The sequence below is a fragment of the Magnolia sinica genome, chromosome 12, assembly GCF_029962835.1.
Source record: "Magnolia sinica isolate HGM2019 chromosome 12, MsV1, whole genome shotgun sequence".
NCBI lineage: Eukaryota > Viridiplantae > Streptophyta > Magnoliopsida > Magnoliales > Magnoliaceae > Magnolia > Magnolia sinica.
Window position 1 is genome coordinate 44862891 of NC_080584.1, and position 23567 is coordinate 44886457.

A 23567-nucleotide genomic window follows, 5' to 3' on the forward strand; every position below is an offset into this window, starting at 1 on the left:
TATAGACCATGCACAATTTTAGAAACAAATAAAAATGCTAATTGATGTTTTATACATGTCTAGCCCATCTGTTGAGTAGACCAGCATTACTTTTGCACCATCCCAACTACATGTTTAGGCCCACCTGATGCACATTCTTATGTTCAACACTGGCAGAGGCAGTGTAGCTATGTCAAGAGGTGAGTGAGGAGATATGCTTTTGGGTTTAGTCAAGGTCAGAAAATCACTATTCTAGGGAACATAACAAATATGTTCAAACTAGATAATAGTGAGTGTTTGGCGAGATTGATGCAAAAGATTCCTACCTGAAATGATACACTCGAATAAGGAACTGGATACACTAACATTGTTGTTTAACAACAATTTCTCAGCAACCATCTAGAAAACCTGCCCCATTGAAGATGGAAGTTACCCCAGTAATAGAGAGGCCAACAAAACAAAAGGCAGCTTAATACCAATGAAACTGATTCTCCCACATGTTATTCTAAATGGTTCCAATCATAGATACATTGAATGAGCATGCAGGAGGTAGTATTCCCAAAAAAAATTCTAGCATATTCAAGTATTCTGTTTAAGGATATGGTGCACCTGAATTTTTTGGCTTTCCACCCTTGCCTCAGAAAGCTTCGACTTCAAGCTACTCTTCTGGATCCCCCGTGGCCATTCAATGCACCCTTTCATCCCTTGTTTTATGTGAGGATTCCCCGAATCAGGTGAGCTCCAGTGCCCCAAACTCCAAGGGTTGATGCCCACTTGAGCCGACCCCCTGTCTGATGCAGCCCCACTAGAAATCCTTCCATTTGAAAGCCTTCTGTCCATCGCTTCAACTGAGAACATCTTGTAGTTATCACTATTATGTTGGTAAGGTTTCCAAAGCCTCAATATTGATGATGCCTTCTTCCTAGATTTCCTTGTTGATACACCATAAACTTCACTGATTTCCCTATTTATCAGGTCGTAATCTGCATCTTCTCCCCACTCTGTCCCACTTCCCAAAGCATTCCTCTCTTTATGCAGCCCACTAACAGAAAGGTTGCTTCCATCACGTGAAATACCATGGCCGTGCTGCTCACCATGGTTCGCAGTTTCCCAGCTGCTACCATCTTCTACATCCCCATTTCTATCTACACTCCTATTCTTAGATCTCGGCACACGGCTTTCATTAAGATCATCAATCTCAGGATTCTCAATATGGATTTTGGAGGAATCACTTGTGGGAGTGTAGCCACAGCATGGCTCGATGTCTCTCTCATTAGGTTCACCAGAATGGAGATCTTCATACACAGAGACAATGTCCTCCAAAGTCCTACGAGGTTGATATGAGAGTTCCTCAATGTCTTTGATCACTACCGAGTTGGCAATATTTCCAGGCAACTCATCTTTCCTCATGTCAACCACATCTGAGGTAGGACTTCTCGAACTTAGAAAGGTACCAACATCAGCTATTAGTCTGCTCAACTCATAGTACTTCTCTTCAAGTGCCAGTTTTGCCTCAATCAACTTCATCTGAACCCTCTCTTCACGCCAAACCTCTGCCATCTGCAGCATCTTCCTCTCTTCTTCCACTTCCTCGCAGATCGCCAAGGATTCCCGCTTCAGCGCTTCAACTTCTGCTTTGTCCTCTCCAATCTCATTTGCCAGCTCATCACACACCTCGTCCAAGATTTCTCTAGCTTTTTTCTCTTTCTCATAGTCTTGCAAGAACCGCTTCGCACATAGCTTGGCCTCAGCAATGTCACCAACCAACTTGTTGTTCAAGATTTCCATCCGTTCACAGATCTTCCTCTCTTTATTCAAGTCATTCTTCACACCATCAATTACCGCACGTAATTTCTCATGTTCTTTCCTGCGCCATGAGGCCTTTTCCTCGGTGAGCTTCCTCACGAAGCTCTTGAGTTTCTTGTTGGAAGATCGGCACTCAGTCTTGAGCTCGTGAATGTGGGCCCTGGACTGCTTGATTTCTGCCTGCAGTGTGGAAATGACTGAAATCGAACTGATTTGTTGGTGTTCCAGAGTATTGAAGTGATTACGGAACCTGTAAATGTTATCCATTGTAATTGAGCATCCTGGGTCCCATTTTGTTGCCCTCTCCATTGAAGAATTGGAGATTTGCATGGAAGGTTGGAGCTAAATGTCAAAAAGACAAATGCAACCATGATCAGATCAGGAAAAATATCAAAACAAGTATGTGCTTTCTATGAACAAGCATTCATATAAACTGAAAAAGGACGACATGTACCTTAGAAAAGAAACCATTCTTCAGATGTGGGATGGAAAAAGAACTCCAAAACTGAGCATGTGGTCCTAAATCAAAATCTGCCTTATTGGGATTGCCGTTATGTGGAACTTGTACATGCCCAACTGCAGGCTGTGACAAAGAAGAACAAAACAATGAGCAAAGAGTACCAATTTATTTCACAATATCAGTAAATTAAATTCTTTTTAGTCAGATTAGGTATTATCTAATGCGTGCCCTGGATTAGTTTCATTTCCAATGCAAGTAGCATTATGTACAGGTGGGGCCCACTTTCATCTGGTGAGCCCCACCAAGGACAGCAATGGACCAAAATCACCTCCACTGAACAAACTGATGTAGGACATGAAAATTAAATATGATATGCAAGATTTCAGGCTTAAGATTACGTTAGTTCAGAAACAATTACACAAATTCCATATCCCACATGAAAGTCCAAACATTCAATTATGGGGAATCTATGCGGGTCCAGGCCTACACACGATAGGGCTGGATCAATAAAAATTATGAATCAAACGATACTCAAAGATAAGAAATAATCATCCGCACATGCATAGTAATCAGTCCCTAATCCAAGGGATTCAGAAATTCCAATTCGAGGAACCCTAGGGTAAGAAAAGGGGCATAAAATTAGAGATTTGAGTAATTTAGGGTTAGGTTTAGGGGTTTTAGGTGACAGCGGAGTTAAAGAGAGGAGAGAGACGAACCAGAGAAGTACCGCACGCGTGGACAACAACAATGGCCCAGATGCACGTGCATGTGATTCCAGCCGCATGTGTGTGAGGCCCACTATTCAGAAAAAGGCCACCTTTGCCCTGGTCGGCCAGGGATGGACTCCAAAACCCCAAATCTCAGCTTGATCCGATATACGGTTTGTGCGTGGTACTCCACCGAAGTTTCAGCCCTCCTGTAGGGCCAGATTCTGAAATTCTGTTGTGGGGAGGAGAATTGTTGCAATAGATGATTGATTTGAAGTGTAGATGATGAGGTGAGATGAGAAGAAAGGATGGTCGAAGATGGGTAGTAGAGGTGGCGATGGATGGGGGCAAATCGGCATAAATGTGGCTTCGAACCACGGTGGTTAACCCTACAATGAAGGGAAGGCTTCGCACCCAATTGGGCTTCACAACTCAAAAAGTAGGAAAACACAGAATTTTTATTAATCTTCAATCAATCAAAAGAACTACAAGGGGTGCTTATTTATAAGGAAAACCTTATACCCAAAACTCGCGCCATGTGCGCAACCTATTACTTGGCGATGAAGTAAACTAAAATAAAAACCAATCAAAAAAATCTAAAGCGTTCACAATGTTCTAAATAACATAAATAAGCAAAACCTAAAATATGAAATCAATTCGACTAGTGGGCCACGATCATGAGATCCCATGTTGGGCTTTTCTTGGCTATCGAGCCCACTCTCTTGAACCAAAACTCCGTCTTCTAACTAGGAGGCCCTCCCTGAACGTCGTCATCGATCCATATCAACGGTGAGGCCCTCCTTCTTCTGGCGTACGTGCGTAGGGAGGCGGCGTGAGTGTGCATGTGCGCGTGATGTCCCCATCAATTCTCCCCGGTTGCAAAGATTTCGCCACTGGTGAAATAAAACTCCTGAACCGCTCCAGGATGTCAGGATCAAGTTTCTAAAGCTCCTCCTCAGTGAGCCACGTGCTGTCTGAAGCTGGGCGTGACTTCCATTTAACCAAGTACTTCTGAAACCCGCTGTCCGAAAATGAAACTATCTGATGGTCCAGAATATCCTCTATTTCCTTTTTGGGTGTGTGACGGTTAGGTATGGAAGGTAGAGGCTGGGAAAATGGGTCAGGAAGGATAGGTTTGAGAGGTAAAGGCTGGGAAGATGGGTCGGGACGAGTAGGTATGGGAGGTAGAGGCTGGGAAAATGGGTCGGGACGGGTAGGTATGAGACGTAGAGGCTGGGAAAATGAGTTGGGAAGGGTAGGTCTGAGAGGTAGAGGTTGGGAAGAAAGGTCAAGAAGAGTAGGTATGGGACGTAAAGGCTGAGAAAATGGGTCGGGACGGGTAGGTATGGGACGTAGAGGCTGAAAAAATGGGTCGGGAAAGGTAGGTATGGGAGGTAGAGGCTAAGAAGAAATGTCAGGAAGAGTATGTATGAGAAGTAGAGGCTGGAAAAATGGGTCGGGAAGGGGTCATGGTTCAAGGGATAAATATGGGGAATCAAGATGGGTGAGCGAAGAACTGGACAAAGTATCAGTGCCCCCTGAAAGTAACTAAATCCTCCATATCGGATGTGAAACTAATTCCCATGGAAGGTGGAAGATCTACCTCATACACATTGAGACCGTTTCGTTTTATAATTTTAAAGGGTCCAGCGCTACGCGCGTGTGACTTACGAACGGCCCTCGGAGGGTACCACTCGGGACTGATGCAGACCATCACGGAATCCCCAACATTGAATCCTTTGAAACGTTTATGCTGGTCTGCAAAAAATGTGCAATGTTCATTACTAGTTATGATCTTCCACCTGATTTCTTGATGCCATGAATGAATGTGATGCACAAAAGACTCTGCAGACTCTGACAGCCTATGGGACAGTGACATGGGGATAAGATCAATAGGTTTTCTAGGTTTATACCAGTAACGACTTCACAAGGACTTAGACCTGTGGACCTATCGACAGAACTATTCAACGTAAACTCGGCTGTAGGTATTACAATGTCCCATATTCTGATGTGTTATATATCCCTCCTAGGGGGAGACTCATCCGGTAGATTATCAGGACAAACATCACAAAACTCATCCACTACCGGAATGACCTCAGCAGGTAACTCTACACTAGACTCTGGTGAACTCTCTCCAGGCACAAGGCCGCACATGTTATACCCCTCAAAATAGTGGTCTTGATGTCCCTCATGGGGTGGGTGCACGGGTGCACGCCCATAACTGATTCCTTAGCCAACTCCATTCATTGGTCTATCTTCCTGACCACCTACTTGAAATTGGACATCCACCCCAATGGTGAGGTTTGTCCCAGCGGAGGTCCCTAGTTAGGCAATGCGCACATCAAGTTGTTCAAAGCATTGGTTTATATCCAAGCGCTTAATCAAAGACTTTAACTTCTGGGACAGCTTGTTTAGTGACTCTTGCAATTGTTTCATATTTAGTGTAGGGTGCCAACCAAAATTCAGCAATATAGTTGTCAAAATATAAGAAAGTTTATTTTATTTTTATTTTTTAAAAGAAATTTATAAGAAACAACCTAGTTTCTAAAAACGAAAAAGGAAAGTTTTTAAAACAAGTCAGGAAAGTTTCTATAAAAATAAAAATAAATAAAATAAAATAAACAAATTAGGAAAGTTTCTATAAAATAAAATTAAAAAAAAATTAGGAAAGTTTCTAAAATAAAAAAATAAAAAAAATTAGGAAAGTTTCTAAAGAAAAGCAACCTAGTTTCTAAAAACAAAACAAAAAAAAAAAGAAGGAAAGTTCCTAGAAAACAAACTAGGAAAGTTTCTAAAAAAAACAAATTAGGAAAGTTTCTAAAAAAAGCAACCTAGTTTCTAAAACGAAAAAGGAAAGTTTCTAAAAACAAATTAGGAAAGTTTCTAAAAACAAATTAGGAAAGTTTCTTTAAAAAAAAAAAAAAAAAACAAATTAGGAAAGTTTCAAGAAAAAAAAACAACCTAGTTTCTAAAAAAAGAAAAAAGAAAGTTTTTAAAAGTATAAAGTAAGTTAGTTTCTAAAAAAGAAAAAGGAAAGTAAACTAGTTTCTAAAAAAGAAAAAGGAAAGTAAACTAGTTTCTAAAAAAGAAAAAGGAAAGGAAATTAGTTTCTAAAAACAGATTAAGAAAGTTTCTAAAAAATTAGTTTCTAAAAAACAGAAAAAGAAAGTTTCTAAACCTAGAAATAGAAAGCTAAGTTAATTGCTAAAATAATTCAAATAAGGGTATAACAGAAAATTTCAGCAGCTTATGTCAGGGTTTATGGACCTCTAAACAGCCATATATGATGAGAATATATGCATAATGGACATAAACAACTAAACCCTAAACATGTAATGCATTCCCCTATAAGAACCCTAAGCTCTGATACCAAATTTAATGCAGGACATGAAAATTAAATATGATATGCGAGATTTCAGGCTTAAGATCACGTTAGTTTAGAAACAATTACACAAATTCTATCCCACATGAAAGTTCAAACATTCAATTAAGGGGAATCTATGCGGGTCCAGGCCTACACACGATAAGGCTGGATCAATAAAAATTATGAACCAAACGATACTCAAAGATAAGAAATAAACATCCACACATGCATAGTAATTAGTCTCTAATCCAAGGGATTTAGAAATTCCAATTCAGATAACCCTAGGGTAAGAAAAGGGGCATAAAATTAGAGATTTGAGTAATTTAAGGTTAGGTTTAGGGAGTTTGGGTGAAAGTAGAGTGAAAGAAATGAGAGAAACGAACCAGAGAAGTACCGCATGAGTGGACAACAACAATGGCCCAGACGCACGTGCGTGTGATCCCGGCCGCACGTGTGTGGGGCCCACTATTCAAAAAAAGCTACCTTAGCCGTGGTCAGCCAAGGATGGACTCCAAAACTCCCAAATCTCAGCTCGATCCGATATACGGTTTGTACGTGGTGCTCCGCCAAAGTTTCAGCCCTCCTGTAGGGCCAAATTCTGAAATTCTATTGTGGAGAGGAGAATTGCTGTAATAGATGATTGATTCAAAGTGTAGATGATGGGGTGAGATGAGAAGAAAGGATGGTAGAAAATGGATAGTAAAGATGGCGATGGATGGGGGTGAATCGGGATAGATGTGGCTTCACACCATGGTAGTTAATCCTTCGATGAAGGGAGGGCTTCGCACCTAATTAGGCTTCACAACTCAGAGAGTAGGAAAACACAGAATTTTTATTAATCTTCAATCAATCAAAAGAACTACAAGGGGTGCCTATTTATAGGGAAAACCCTATACCCCAAAACTCGCGCCATGTGCGCAACCTATTACTTGGCGATGAAGTAAACTAAAATAAAAATCAATCAAAGAAATCTAAAGCATTCACGATGTTCTAAATACCATAAATAAGCAAAACCTAAAATATGAAATCAATCCAACTAGTGGGCCACGATCATGAGATCCCATGATGGGCTTTTCTTGGCTATCAAGCCCACTCTCTTGAATCAAAACTCCGTTTTCTAACTAGTGAGTGCGCATATGCGCGTGATGTCCCCATCACAAACCCAGCCACCTATTAGCGGATTTCTATGGCATAGTTAGAATCCCAGCCACCTATTAGCGGATTTCTGTGGCATAGTTAGAATCCCAGCCACCTATTAGCGGATTTCTGTGGCATAGTTAGAATCCCAGCCACCTATTAGCGGATTTCTATGGCATAGTTAGAATCATACAGGTGGAACTTCTATTGGACCAAAAATAACCTCTGACCAAACCCAGACTTCTCATATTTCAAATTAGGTATTATACAATCAACAGCCTGAATCATATCATTTCCAATGCAAATGGCAGTTCATATAGGTGGTGCCAGACTTTGGTCTAGTGGACCCAAACAAATAAAAGCATTGGACCAATATCATCTCCACTGAGCAATCCCAGCCATCCATCGATTCAGAAGACTTCCCTTGCATGGTTAGAATTGTACTGATAGGACTTCTCTAGGATCGAAAACACCTTCACTGAACAAACCAGACATCAAATTTCAGATTAGGCATATGAACAGCCTGAATTAATGTCATTTCCAACATGGAGGCAGTCCATAAAGGTGGTTCCTGGCTTTCATCTGGTCGGCCCTACTAAGTACTAGTGATGGACCAAAATCCCTCCACTGAACAATCCCGACCATCTATTGGCTGATTTCCCTTGTGTAGTTGGAATTGTAAAGGTGGGACTTCTCTTCATGGAAATTAAAAAACAGTTAGATAATGGCCATTACATACATTGTAATGGTAAAACAGTGGGGGTTGTTATGCGATACAAGGTTGTAATGGCCATTCTGGGAAGAAAAAAAAAAAAGGCCCGTAAAGGCCCTGTAATTGCCGTTATGGCTGTTATGGGGCCAATACTAGGCCAATATATTTTCTTCCTCTAAGAAAAAATTGACCTTTACGGATCTGTAATGGTCATTACAACTACTGTAATGGCCATAATACTAGTCATTATGACAACTGTTACCATTATTGAATACCTTGTTTCTCTTGGTCCAAAAATCACCTCCACAAAACAAAACCAAACTTATCTTTGATGGCAGGGATCTACAATTGTGAAAAATCAATTGGTATGCCTCGCCATTACAGGATGTTGGTCAGAATAACATATTGATATAGAATTCTGAAAATGTGCATCAAAACAAATTGAACGTTTGATAATCTATTCTTTTCTCTCCCTTTCCTTTCTTGGGTCAAATTATGTTGTTCCTTAGTCCTTATTCTTGAAGACTTTGGGTCATAGTGCTGATTGCATAGTTACAGATCACTACTCAATTAATACACAATGGTCGGCCCAAATTAACAGAGACTTCATTAAGAAAATCATCCTATACAGGTGGCCCCACTTTTTCTTTTTCGAAACAGAACAAGGAACTTATGTCGACCAAAATTGTTAATTTGTTAGAACCATTTTTAAAATTTTGTAGAATTGTTATGCACCAAAGAGTAAATTATGAAAATTGTATCGTGTTCGTTTCATTGAGAATGACAAGAATATATAAAAGAGGTGGGAGATCTTTACAGATGTACATAAATCCATCCATAAAATATCTATCGTATACACAATTGTACATACATATCCTATACTCTAATACTCACTCTCAAGCTAGAACATGGATATCAATCATGCCCAGCTTGGAACACATACGAAGAAAACGATAATGATTAGCATAGGCCACCACTCCCCCTCACACAACATGTTTGGATACTAAATCTTCAAGTGTTTATTCCTTGTCAGTAGATTGAGCTTTCATTGACCGTTAAAGCTTCTCTTCAAATAGCAGGCCATCCAAACTTGACAAACATCAAGCCACCAAACAGCCATTCGCATACAAAATCCTCTCAAAGACACAGGTGCAATGTTACTCAACAAAATTCGAGAGGGGAGGCCACCCATAACATGCATGTGAAGACACATGTAACTCAACATAATTTGTGAGTGAACTACACTCACAACAAATAACAATAGCTTAATAAGAATGAAACGATGAATTGAAATGGAAAGCTCGGCACAAAAAACGATGAGCAAGGATGGGCACGAGAGAGCTGGCTATGAGAATCAAGCGAAGACCTACGATGGGCCTAAATCCAAACTTTATTTCCTATTTTTGACCTAAGGAGAAGCTGAGGTGCACTGAAATGATTGTTGTAAATAGGGTAGCGAATCAAGCCAATGTAGGGTCCTAGCATGTGGCAAATGTGGTTGCAGCTTCGGGCATAAGCAATGATGAGATTGTTAATGCACATATTTGTGCACATATTTTGTCAATCACCTAGGCCTGTGCGTCAGTGAGTTAGTTAAATCCTTGGAAGCTAAAGACCGAAGACATAAGATGACATAAAGCATCAAGGAAGTGAAGAACAAGTAAATTGAGGCACCTTGGTGACCCTAACCTTAAGACCCAAAACAACCTAACTTCTAGATGATCGTTCCTTAATAAGTAAACCCTTATTTGATCATCCCATAGCCTCCGGATCCCAATTGGAACTTGATAAGATGGGTTAAAAGATGTGCAAAGCTGTTGTAAAATACATAGCCCAAAACAAAAGTTTTCGAGTGGTCATCGATCCGATCGAATAAATAATCCAACAACTAAACAAAAAATTTCTGGATTTTCTTGATGGGATTGAGGGACAGTTCGATCCTATCGAAGGCCCTTTCAATCTTATCAACAGAGCCGTTAACTAGCCATTTTATAGCCGTTGCAATACTATTTATATAAAATGGGCATTCAGTTCTTGGACATTTGGATAGATTTTTTGTGCAAATGAAGCCTAGGCGTTTTCTCATTAAATACCCATCTTCTAGACATCATACCAAAGAAATCTAAATCATCTTCCTTGTGATTTATCACTTGAATGAGCATTTCAAGCTCCCTTTGAAGATGAACTTGATCTCCTTCATGTTCTAGAAATTAGACACTAAACCTATAAGCAAATCTTTATCTAAATTCTCTAAAACACCCATCAGGTGAATCCCTACTAGGAATTAACTAAAACCTTAGTTATAGGAAATTCAACCCAACTTCCACCACCTTGATCACCTCATTGAGGCATCATATGCAAGGCGGTTGATCATAGGAATTGAAGTATTGGCATTCAACGATCATGGGAGCAATTGAGAAGCCGATTTAAGCACGGGAGAGAATTGAAAAAACATCTCAAGAAAGCACAACAAAAGGGCTCAATCCAACAAGTTGTTAATTGTAAAGTCCACTCACACTCTTTCCTTGTGTAGGATTGAGTGTAGAGTTTGTGACACAAACTTGAATAGGTTTTTGTATAGGAACTAGGCTCTTGTGTAGGACCGAATTCACCAGACACAAGTGTGTACATGTTAATCTCCATGAGGAGCCTCTGGCAGGAGTGTACACAGTGCCTTGGATTAGGACCTCTAGTGGTTGTTGGTTAACCGATAGAAAACCAACTAAAGTCTCTTGCGGGAGCCACCGATACGGGTAGAAACGTATTCCTCCGGCACAAGAGTGTACGTGCATTTAGGTCATTGTGTAGGGCTATAAAGGTTAAGGGTGAACCTACTGAAAACTCCTAAGATAGTGAATACTGATACACTCGAGGAGAGCGCGTCCGCCGATAGTCGAGTAGAGAAATCGAACCACTATATATGCTTGTGTTTGTGATTGTCATTTAAGCATAATTATATTCATGCTTATGCGTCTGATTAATTAAACTATATGAATGCTTGAATTGGATTGTATGATTGGCATTTAAGTTGTAAGCACACACAAGCTCACTATCTCTATAAACTAGTTGTTTATTGTTGCATCATTTGTAGTCGGTGATTGGAACCAATTTGGCTTAAAAGCCTTACTTTTAAATTGCCTTATCAAGTTTAATTGGTAAATTGTTTTAATTAGGCAAGAATTTTAAAGTAGTCCTATTCAACCCCCCCAGGCCTTAGCCATAATTCTAAAATCCGCCAAGCTTCCACACGCATCGTGGGAGACAATCCATGCAATTTCAATTGGTATTAGAGAGGGTTGCTCTTTAAGGGCGTAACAACCTAGAATGAGATCTAAAGGAGCTTTAGAATTATGTCTACCCATGAAAGGAATGCCATCACACGACCACTTTATTTTGATGGGTCTAATTACACCTATTGGAAGGCTAGGATGAGGGTATTTTTGAGATCCCTTGATCTTATGGTTTGTGCTATTGTCGAGCAAAGATGGACTATGCCCGTAGAACAAGTTGTAGTTATTGGTAGAACCATTAACACTCCCAAAGATCAATCCAAATGGGGTGCAGATAAGAGAGCTAGGTATATTGATGATGCTAAAGCTCTTAATGCAATTTACTGCGTGGTTTCTCCCGATGAATTTAAACACATGTATATGCAAAATGGGTAAGGAAGTGTGGGACACGTTGGAAAGCACCCACGAGGGAACTAGCACTGTAAAGTGCTCCAAGTTCAGCTCTTAATGACCAATTTTGAAAACATTAAAATGGAAGAGTTTGAAACTTTCATGGAATTCTATAGTAAATTGAACGATATTTGCAACTATAAGTGAGGTTCAGGTGAGAGAATCCTGGAAGAACGTATATGTAAAAAAATACTTAGATCCCTTCCAAATAGGTTCACTCCCAAAGTAACCTCTATAGAATAGTGTAGAAATATAGATAAGATGAAAGTAGAAGAATTTATAAGTTACCTACAAATATATGAACTACACTTTAAGATCCCCTCTAGCAAAAAGAAATTCATTGTCCTTAAATCTTCACATAGGCACTCACATAGGAAAATTGAGTCTGAAGATGATAATGATGATGAGGATGAGGAATTGGTTAAAAAAATTTAGAAATTCCTCAAGTTTAGTAGAGGGGAGAGTTATGACAAGAAGGCCACAACGGTTGATAAGCACATAGGTAAACCCTTCAAAAAGACTAGAGATATCCAATGTCACAACTATGAGTTTATGGACATGCTACTCTGAATGCACTAACAAACTAAGATCTAAAGGTAAGGCTATAACAGCAATATGGGATGATACAGAGGAGTCCAAATTCGATTCAGGAGACTCCCCTAGTGATGAAGACATTAGACACTTACGTATTCTAATGGCCTCCACTACGGTTTCCCTCCGTAGAGATTTGGGATGCCATAACACCTTGGATATGTGATCTTATGGGCTTAATAATTAAATCTAAGGATTCAAGCTTCATTGAGTGAGCCTTATAGGTAAATCTGAAGATTTCAGCCTCATTTGTGAGCTTGTAGGAAAATTTGAGGATTATTAGCCTCATTTTCTTTTGATAGTTTAGCTTTAAAGTTTCTTAATTTTAAGTATCACATGTTTAATGCTAGACTATCATTAGTTATTGTTATTTCAAAGGGTATATCTTTTTAAATGACCATATATGCATGCTCCATGGTTTTAATGTTATATGCACCATCTTTCCTAATCAATATGTGCATATAGGAAAATGTATGACTTATAAAGTTTTCCATTTTCTATGCTTAATTGGTATATTTATGGAACTAACTCTTTGTTAAATACTGACAAAAGTGGGGAGAGATCGAGTCCCACCAAAACGAGTTGAATTCTGTTTTGCAGGTTTTGTTTGTTGTTATAGGATAGGGAATTGATGGAGATAGGGGGAGCAATTGAGGGGAAGCAATACAAGTTTATGTCTTGTTGTATTCAAGTTGTAAATCTTTTTATTTGACATGTAATATTTTTGTTGTTTTAGTTTGTCATTGGTATGGACCATGACAAGGTCTAGGATAGGTTTTTGTCATGTAATTGACACAAGGGGAGATTGTTAGTGCGCTTATTTGTGCACCTATTTTATCAATCAAGAGGGTCAGTGTGTCAGTGAGTCGGTTGAGCCCTTGGAAGCTAAAGACCGAAAGCACAAGAGGACATGAAGCATCAAGGAAGTGAAGAACAGGTAAATTGAGGTACCTTGGTGACCCTAACCTTAGACCAAAAACAACCTGGCGTCTAGATGATTGTTCCTTAATAGGTAAACCCTTATTTGATCATCTCATAGCCTTAGGAGCCCAACTGGAACTAGATAAGATAGGTTAAAAGAGTAGCAAAGTTGTTGTAAAATACATAGCCCAAAATAGTAGTTTTCGAGTGGTCATTGATCCCATCAACAGGTTGTCGATGGATTTTGATAGAATTGAAGACCAGCTCAATGTGATCGAAGAAACGGTCTAGCAACTAAACATAAATTTCCTGGATTTTCTTGATGGGATCGAAGGACAGTTGGATCCTATTGAATGCCCTTTCAATACTATCGACAGAGCCGCTACTAGCCGTTGCAACACGATTTCTATAAAATGGGCATTCAGTTCTTAGGCATTTTGATGGATTTTTTGTGCAAATGAAGCCTAGGTGTTTTCCCATTGAATATCCATCTTTTAGACTTCATACCAAAGAGATCTAAGTCATCTTCCTTGTGATTTATAACTTGAATGAGCATTCCAAGCTCCTTTTAAAGATAAACTTGATCTCTTTCATGTTCTAGAGATTAGACACTAAACATATAGGCAAATCCTTGTCTAAATTCTCTAGAACACCCATCTAGGTGAATTCCTACCAGGAATCAACTAAAACCTTAGTTGTAGGAAATTCAACTCAACTCCCACCAACTTGATCACCTCATCGAGGCATCATATGCAAGGCGGTTGATTGTAAGAGCTAAAGCATTGGCATTCAACGATCGTGAGAGCAATTGAGAAGCTAAAACATCTCACGAAGGCACTATAAATGGGGTTCAATCCGACAAGTAAGTTGTCAATTGTAGAGTTCATTCACACTCCTTCCTTGTATAGGATTAAGTGTAGATTTTGTGACCCAAACTCGAATAGGTTCTTGTGTAAGATCTAGGCTCTTGTGTAAGGCCGAATTCACTGGACATGAGTATGTATATGTTATTCTCCGTTGGGAACCTCCGACGGGGGTGTACATAGGGCCTCGATCAGCAATTACACGTGGTAATAATCAAAGATGTTCAATGGCAGTGACGTTTGATCATTTGGAGAAGATGGATGCTCAAAATGAACAGCCAAGATGCATTTGAGAGCATGGATTGATGGAGACGTTGGGTGATGAACAGGGAATATCAATGGAACATATTAGGGCTCTGATACCATGTTATACACCAAAGACTACATTGTGGAAACTGTATCGTATTTATTTCATTGAGGATCACAGGAATAAATAGAAGAGGTGGACAATATGTAGGGATTTATACGAGATCTTAACAGATATACATAAATATCCATCCATGCCATATCTATAGTATGTACAACTGTACACACATATCCAATACTCTAACAAGAACCATTCAAATGTGATGAATGAACAACATCTTGATCTAAAGTGACTCAACTCTTTGTTCGCCATAGTTTATTAAATTGTGAAAACATATTCACAGCACACATTACATTAACTATATGTCAATCAAACCATTCAAATTGTGGACTCTATTGAAAATTGAGCATGGGCCAGAAATCCAACTGATCAGGTAATCTAAATCATCTGATTTTGCAGCTTGAATTTGGACCACGGACCACTGTATTAACTGTCCATTTGATGGCAAAAAACTGTTAACATAATCTAAACAGTGTGATTTTTGGGCCATGCTCCATCCACAATGGAACCCCAGATTTGCACAATCCACGTTGATGTAGATATGGCACATGTACAACGTATGCCTGGCTACAAGTAAATAAATTGTATCAAATTCAGAATAGAATGCAGCCCTCTAAGAGAATGTGGACAAACCTAAAATGAAAGGTAAAAAAAACTACAAAATCTCCTGATCTAACAAAATGTGATTAAAACAGAATTGTCCTGATAATATATATTTCAAAAAAGAAAAAAAAAAAATGTTAGGGTGTGTTTGGTGCACCAAATTTCACCCCAATTTAGACTGGTCGATCATGAAATTCCATGATATTTAGTGCAACCAAACGCACCCTTAACAATAAACCTGAAAAAAGCATAATTCTCAAAAAACAAAAGGCATTCTAATCCCACAAGTCTATATAGTCAAGTCAAATACTCCACACTCGCCGGCAAGATCAACATGTATGAGATCCAAGCCACCCAACAGGTGGGTCCCATTGTGTCAGATCCCCTGGACCATGAATTTCCAAGTCCATTCATCAATTGGGCCACAATTGTGCAAAACCAAATGGACGGTCAAGAAAATGTTGGTCAGTGATCCAGCATAAATACACACATGTGCCCCACTTGTTGAGCAGAGCAGGCTGATTCTTGGCCCAGAGCAGCGACACATTGGCCCCCACTGAATGAACAGCTTTGATCTTGCAAACATTTGTCAGAGTGGCAGATACAGATGCGTGTATAGCGGCAGGGCAACACCACCACATTGAATTAGATGGCAGATCTCAGAGCTTTCCGTATATTTCTGCTTTGAAGACACTAATTCTTATAATAGATGTAAAAAATTTCAAAATAAAAACAGAATTCATTAAAGCTTTCACTAAAAACCACACCTCAAACCTTACTATTTCCGGAGGCCCTTTCCGCTGCCTTCGGAAGCTTCTGGAAGCTTCCGGCAGCTGCAGATGCCAGAGAGCAGCAGCAAGCTTCCTTGCAGAAACCCTAACCCCATCTCGGCTCCTCCTTTTCCGGCCAGGTTTCCTCTCCCTGGGCGCTGGCAGTTTACGAACGGAGAGATTTGCTTCGTCGAACTTCCACCCGAAGCGAGGTGTTGCCGGAACGATTCTCTTTCTGGACCGTGAGGAGTCCTTCCTCAGACGGATTTCGGCGGCGGGAAATGTTCGGTTTCTGATTTTCCAGTGGTGGGGATTCTGGTGATTTCGCAGGGAGGAGTTGGGAGATGCGGCCAGAGGTTTAGATGTGGATATGGCCGGAGTGTGACGCTCGGCGGAGTCCGTCATCCTTTCCGGCGGGAGTCTGAAGCCATGTGAGAGAGAGAGAGAGAGAGCTTTCAGGGATTTTGTCGACAGGAAGGACAGAGAGCGACGTGCAAAACCTGTCTTTTATCCAGATAACCTTTGATACTCTGCTGTGAAGGATGATACGCGGCCATATAGAAGTTGCTTATGTGGCATATAAGCAATTCGAAGTAGCCTTTCCATTGTATGGGTCTCAGTTTTTCATAACAAAAAATTACGCATATTTGATTATCGCACCATAGAATTGGTGACATTTATTGGACGATTAAAAATAAAAAAACGTCCAATGGTACTTCTATTTCACAAACAAATCCTATGAACCCCGCAAATCAGACGTTATAGATACAATGGGGTTTCACAATCTACTCGGTTTCATAGGAAGGCATGCATGCCACTTGTAAGGTTTCTGAGTGCCTGCGTATCAAGTTTGGTACGCTGCCAGAGTATCAAATAATTCCCAGACAATGGGGTTGCTATACTAATGAGTGGGGCCCATTTTGCCCTTTTTGCGGTAACCTGGACCATTGGTCTGTCACCTTCCACTGTTGATTGTCATCAAGCGTCCGTATGTGTGTGAGTGATTGAAGGATCGATCCGCGGTGTCTCGCTTTTGTAAACCTTGCCGCCTTGGGATTGGGAGGTCTCCTGGTCCTAGTGAGAAATCAAAGAGAAAGCGTCTAGTGCTCTCTGGAGCACTGTAAGTTGTAGTGCTCCTAGTTGCATTGGAATGCTTAAACAGTCCCAACGAATGATCTAGACTGTTCATTCGATCCAACATACATTTCATACGCTACCATGCAAATATCACACGGATCTCATGATTTTAACTATTTGATCAAGACCTTCAATATAGGCCATCAAGATCATTTGTGTGCGTCTATATATATATATATATATATAGAGAGAGAGAGAGAGAGAGAGAGAGAGAGAGAGAGAGAGAGAGAGAGAACTATTAGGTCCATTATTTTATATTTCTCATCAGGGATTGCTTACTATTAGGTCCATTATTTTATATTTCTCATCAGGGATTGCTTATAATTCTAAAGAATCAGCACTCCTAATCAATCCTAACCATCTCATCGGGAAAAAAAGATGGCTGTAGAGATAAGGCTGACTCTAGGATGGATCTGATCAATGCAACTAGGAGCACTATGACTTACAGTAAGCACTGGAACATTTAAAATAAATTTAAAAAATAAAAAATAAACCTCTTCAGCGGGACAATCCATAGAGACCATCCTAGCCTTCCATGGTGGGCAGCAAATAAACGATCAGGAGAAGAGAGACCAGATAGAAGGAAGGATCAGATTGATCCGAGGAGAATCAAGATATTAAATGGGCATAATCTTTCAATTTGGGAGATGTTTGGCTTCGGAAGCGGATTTCGTCCTGCCCCCGGGTAGGCATACCTTGGATCCACTGCAGGGGCGGCTCTAATAGGTAGGCAGGTGAGGCAATCGCCTAAGGCCCCCTAATTATGAAGGACCTATATTATAGCAAAATTAAAATTTCTTAATTATGTAGGTCATATATTATATTAAAATTAAAATTAAGAAGAAAAAAAAAGCCTAAAATATTTGAAATAAAATTTATCGAAAGGCTTATGAAATAAGAACGTCTAAAAATTAGTTTACAAATTTGAAATTAAAAATAAAAAACAAATCCTAGAAACTAGCACTATCATGAATAACAGTCTAACTCTATCGTCTCTTTTCAAAATAATAGCATCATTCCCAATAAATTCTTCTCCTAAAACCTAGGACCACAACTACCTACTTTATTGCTAATTAAGTTCTCAAAAAATAAAATTCTAACGTCATTTTCTAAATTGAATTCTAACTTTATTTTTCTAATGGTACAGTGATACACCAATGTCTAATTAGATTATTAGTAGTGGATTGTTCTTTTTGCTAAATAGCAAAACAATCGTACAACACAACCGACTTTTTAACAGTACAGTGAATTTATTATTATTTTCTTTAACTAAAAAGCCTCATTTTTATGACTTGCCTAAGGCCCCCGAAAATGTTGAGCCGCCCCTGATCCACCGTGAAGTATGCGTTTTATACACATCGTCTGTCCATTTTTTCAGATATTTTTAAGGATCTGAACCTAAACCTTAAGTGGACCGCACAATGATGATTGAATACCCTCCCTTAAAAACTTCTTGTGAGCCACAGAAGTTTTGGATGAAGCTGATATTCATGGTTTCCCTTCACCTAGGTCTATATGACTAGAGTTGTACACGAGTCGAACTGAGCCGAGCTGGCAAAGCTCAGCTCAGCTCGGCCACTAACTGACCCTAGCTTGAACTCGACTTGGCTCAGTCCTTGAGCCTGACCAGCCTACTCATCTTGGTTCAGTCAGCAACTCAGGCTAGTTCGAGCCTTTGCGGCATTTTCTCAAACACATAAAGTGCACCTTCAATTTCTCACAGTTTGCAAAACAGCAGTAGCAGTTTATAGGTATTTCATCAAATACTCAGTAGACAACATCAAAATCTAGATCCAAGGGTAATTTTATCATGTAATATTTGTTTTTTGATAGTCACAATCAGTGGACAAAAGTATGCCAAACAACTAGTAGTCGAGCAGCCAAAAGCATGTCGAAGGACCACACACGCACACACCAAAGTCAAATTTACTTCATATCCATACGTTCCTCGCCATTGGCCGATCCTACAGAGAATGTTTCCACCCGAATCAACAATCCGTTGACTCATTTCACCAAACACTTGATGAGCAACCTAAATATCAAAATAACCGAGTCACCAAACTAGTTCGATCTGAATTCGATTCAAGTTGAGGTTCGATCTGAGTCGATTTAAGCTCTGCCAAGCTCGAACTCGGCTTGAAATTTTTTCGAGCTCCAAAAATTAGCTCAACTCGCCTCGAACTCAGTTTTGAACCGAGTCGAATCGAGCTTTTTTGAGTCGAGTCGAGCAAGTTAACCGAGCAAACTCGTTTCGCGTACAACTCTATATATGACCTTTAATGGAAAATAAACATCATAACGTCACCTAGGACGGTTTCAATGATGGGTGTCACACTATCACCATTGCTTCCTGTAATGTGGTCTACTTGAAATGGGTGTCACAGCTCTAATCTTCATGTGGCACTTGATGAGCTAGATGTCGAAAAGTGGAAAGCTGCGATGAATGATAAAATAGACTCTTTGTATAAGAACAAGACGTGGGAGCTGGTGGAGCTTCCCGTCGGCCGAAAAGTGATCGGGTCCAAGTAGATCTTAAAAAATAAACAGTATATGTACAAGGCAAGGTTGGTAGCGAAGGGATACATTTTGAGAGAAGGTGTTAACTTTATTGAGATATTCATGTCAGTTGTGAAGCAAGTATCTATTAGATTCATGTTGGCTCTAGTTGCCCAATTCAATCTCGAGCTAGAGCAGATGGATATGAAGACTGCCATCTTACATGGAGAATTAAAAGAGCAAATCTATATGAAGCAACCAGAAGGTTTTAAAATAAAAAGGGCAGAGAACAAGGTTTGCAGGTTAAAGAAGTCGTTATATGACCTGAAACATGAAAAGGCCTAGCTATATGTCCTAGAGGGGGGGGGGGGGGGGGGGGGGTGGTAATAGGACAATGCCAAATAAAACTTAAAACAACGGAATTAAAAAGAATATGATAGCCAAAGTAAATCACAATGCTGGAAAGTAAAATAACCTCAAAATTCAGATCTTGAGAGGTTGATACAAATGTTGTTCTAAGGACAACCTTACACCAAAAACCAGAGTTTATGGTAGGACAACCTTATTTTTAGAAAGATCTTTGTATCAAATCTCAAATCGAAGAGGAATACAGAAATAAATACAAACTGAATTGAAATAAATTGTAATTACAAATGTATTGTTCTAGGGACAGCCATACACCATAAAAATGGCAGGGCAACCTTGCTGGAACAACTTTTAAAAGAAATAAAATATCAAGCTGATAAAGAAATAGCAGAAAATAAATTCTAAACTATTACAACATTCTCACAATGCTTGAATTAAATGATTACAGCATTCACCACCATACATACATCCCACAAAAGAATAATTAAAGATCAGAAGTATAATCATTCAACCACAACACAAGGGATTATAGTGGTTCGCCTGTGTGTTCACCAACTGTTAAACAACAGCCACACAAAATGCTACTCCACTCCTAATATCCTCACACAGGGGATATTAGCATTTACTAAAAATAGGTTTTCCCAGGTTCACCTAAAACCTTTACAATTGTGTCTTTGTCTGTGGGCTTACACAATTAAAAAACCCCACTTCTGAGTTTTCCTGGCTCTCCTCAGATAACCAATACAACAAGATTTTTCTGGAAAATCTTGAAAGAAACCAAAACAAAAAGGAATTTACAATTAAATGTAAAATACCTGATTATCTCCTTCGTTGTAGCAGCCCGGTAGAACCAAGTCAGAGTAGATGATTGAATGTCCAAGTTCAATGTCCAGTACTCAATTACAATGGTTCTAATTCTAATAGATTTTAAATTAAACCAAATAAGGCTTGCCTTAATTGATTTTGATTCCAAAGAAAGGGAATAACAATTCCTCTTATCAAATTAGATTGGAATAGCAGAAACAAAATCAATTAAATAAAGCTAAGGAAAGAGAATATTAAATAAGCACACTGAGCTTAGATGGAGCACAGAATTATCTCTCAGAAGTTCGACGAAGATTGACTTGAATGGATTAATTAATTCAATGATTTCTTCTGAGATTCGTGCACTATTTATAGGTGAGCAGATCGTGTCTTCGACTGGTCTAGGGAGCTCTTTGACTAGTCGAAGCAATAACAGATATTTGAAAGATCCGGCGGGATAAGCTCTGACCGTTCTACGACTGGTCGAAGGTCTCCTTTGACTGGTCGTAGGTTTCCTTCGATCGGTCGAAGAACCTATAAAACATCGCTGTATATTGAGTCGAAGATTTTCGACTGGTCGAAGATGCAGTCGACACTGTTCCTTCGACTGGTCAAACAGATTCATGGACTAGTCGAAGCCTAACAGATTTTATCCGAAATTTGTAACAAACTTACGACTGATCGAGAAATTTCTTAGATTGGTCGAAGCAACTCTAGGACTAGTCGAAGAAGGCGTAGGACTAGTCGAAGAACAGACCAAACTTATGTAAAATAAACATTCGATTTATGTATCCAAAATGACCTACTTCTAAGGTCAACCTAAGGTCAGTCAAACCTCAACCATGAAGTAAGGACATTGAAACATTAGGAACAAGTGACCTTGAAGTATGAGCCTTGAAGTCTTGATGTAGTTGAAATCTTGATGTAGCTCAATCTTGAAAGTGTCTTGAACTCTTTACAAACTGCCTTGTACTCTTCTTGAAGTCTTGCAGCGAGTCTTGTTTTGTGAGCAGTTCTTGCATTCTGTGAGCTTTACTTGTTGTGAGCTTTGGCTTATTTATGAATGTTGATCCTTGAGAGAGCTTCACTTATGCAAGGTATATATAATAATGATTTTGGCACTACAAATTTAACAACAGACATGGATATAAACTATAGCACTTACAATCTCCCCTTTTGTCAAATTATTGACAAAACACATAACCAAGATAAACATAAAGTAAAACAACTGGTAAGTAAAACAACTGGTTAAGGAGTTATGAACCAGGTCATATAAACTGGCTTACCTGCAAATCAATATTCAATATTCAATATTCAAACAACCAGTTTCATTCAATCAACATTCAACATTCAAACATACTCCCCCTGAGTAACATAACTAATGCTACTCCCTCTCACAATCACATCGTTAAGAACAAACCATTCTCTCCCTTTTTGTCATAATATGACAAAGGAGACAACAAGAAAGGAGAACTAAATAAAGGGATATATGAGAGTAAACATGAGGAGTTAGTATAGCAAAACAGTGATAGAGATACTCAGCATAGCTTCACATAAAATAAATATCCAGCATAAAACATAGATAGTATCCAACTCAAAATCAGTCAACCAAGTGCTAAGTTATAAAGTTATTACAGACCAGAAGTCTCATATAAACTAGTTAGAACCAGAACCAGATGATGGAGCAGGAATAGAGGGATCAAGTTGGTGCATGCCTTTGTTCAATCGCCTAAGATATTTGCGCATGTACTTGAATTGTAAATCATGAGCAACAGACATGTTTTCCATCTTTACATTTATATTTTTAACTTTATCCTCTAATGCACTCAGATGTGTATTAACATTAGATGGTTCAAAATCTGGATCATTTGTTGAGTCAGAATCCAGTTCCTCAAAAATGTCATCCATATTAATGTCATCACCAGCTTCTTCATGACCACCACCACCACCACCACCTTGTTCAGGAAGTAGATCCAACTTCATCTTATTGATATTAGTATTGTTGAAGATCAGATGATGGATTGGTGCCTCATCAACCGGCATATCGACTAACATATGTGTAGCCAATACAGTCATTAAATAGGTAAAAGGAATGTCACTATGACCAGGATGGAGTCTAAACTGAAGAATGAAATGACAGATTAAGGATGGTAAACAAATCTGAGTACCATTGGAAATAGCATGGATAACACGAACCATAAACGAAGTCAAGTCAGATTTATTACCCGAACGAGGATACAGATTAGACACAAAGATTTTGTGGAGAATTCTGTATTTGGGTAACAAATACCTTGCGGGAAGCGCATTCCCTTTTTGTGTCCATTGAACATCCATGTTGCACAAGTCTCTAGTGAGCATGCGTTTTTCAGACATTGAGAGTTTATCAGTTAAGTTATGATAGGAATACCCTCATTATTCACAGGAATATCCATAAGGGCTGAAATTAAATGACGATCAATGTCAAAGGGCCCTTCTCTAGTAGATATTGTAAAAGTTAAATTATCCTGTGAGAAAGTACTAATACATGTAAACATGGATTGGGCGATGGACCGGTATGCAGGCCCACCCCAATGTAATAAGTTAACCCAACCTACAGCTTCAAGCATAGGAAGGATGTCAAAAGGTGCAATATGATTAACATCAACAGGATGTTCAACAATAACATTACGTAATCTAATGTTCCTAACATATGATGGATCATCATTGGGAACAAGAAGATGACGCTTAGAGATAGCGGTCGATCTGGAGGAAGAAGAAGGACCACGGGAAGTAGTTTTTCTGCCTCTAGAAGCCATTTGCAACAA

General features: G+C 39.3%; 1 protein-coding gene across 2 annotated transcripts; it reads right to left on the reverse strand.

Moving 5' to 3' along the window:
• Positions 1-434: 434 nt before the first annotated feature.
• LOC131221293 (uncharacterized) lies at positions 435-16458 on the reverse strand. 2 transcript variants are annotated; one of them, XM_058216497.1, is made up of 3 exons: positions 15970-16458; positions 2240-2368; positions 435-2127 (listed from the first exon to the last, which is right to left on the reverse strand). In XM_058216497.1, the coding sequence occupies exons 1-3, from the start codon at positions 16363-16365 to the stop codon at positions 559-561; spliced, it is 2094 nt and encodes a 697-aa protein (XP_058072480.1). In that variant the 5' UTR covers positions 16366-16458; the 3' UTR covers positions 435-558. The 2 variants fall into 2 exon arrangements, with proteins under 2 accessions (XP_058072480.1, XP_058072479.1); XM_058216496.1 differs by having other exon boundaries at positions 15958-16458.
• Positions 16459-23567: the final 7109 nt, after the last annotated feature.

What these genes read in the sequence shown, in the direction of transcription:
- LOC131221293 (XM_058216496.1), bottom strand. Translation starts at nt 16,365, where the DNA reads ATGACGGACTCCGCCGAGCGTCACACTCCGGCCATATCCACATCTAAA. An exon ending in CGGAAATAGTAAGGTTTGAG is followed by an intron (nt 2,369 to 15,957) that starts GTGTGGTTTTTA and finishes TCTTTGTCACAG; the next exon opens with CCTGCAGTTGGGCATGTACA. An exon ending in AGAATGGTTTCTTTTCTAAG is followed by an intron (nt 2,128 to 2,239) that starts GTACATGTCGTC and finishes TTTGACATTTAG; the next exon opens with CTCCAACCTTCCATGCAAAT.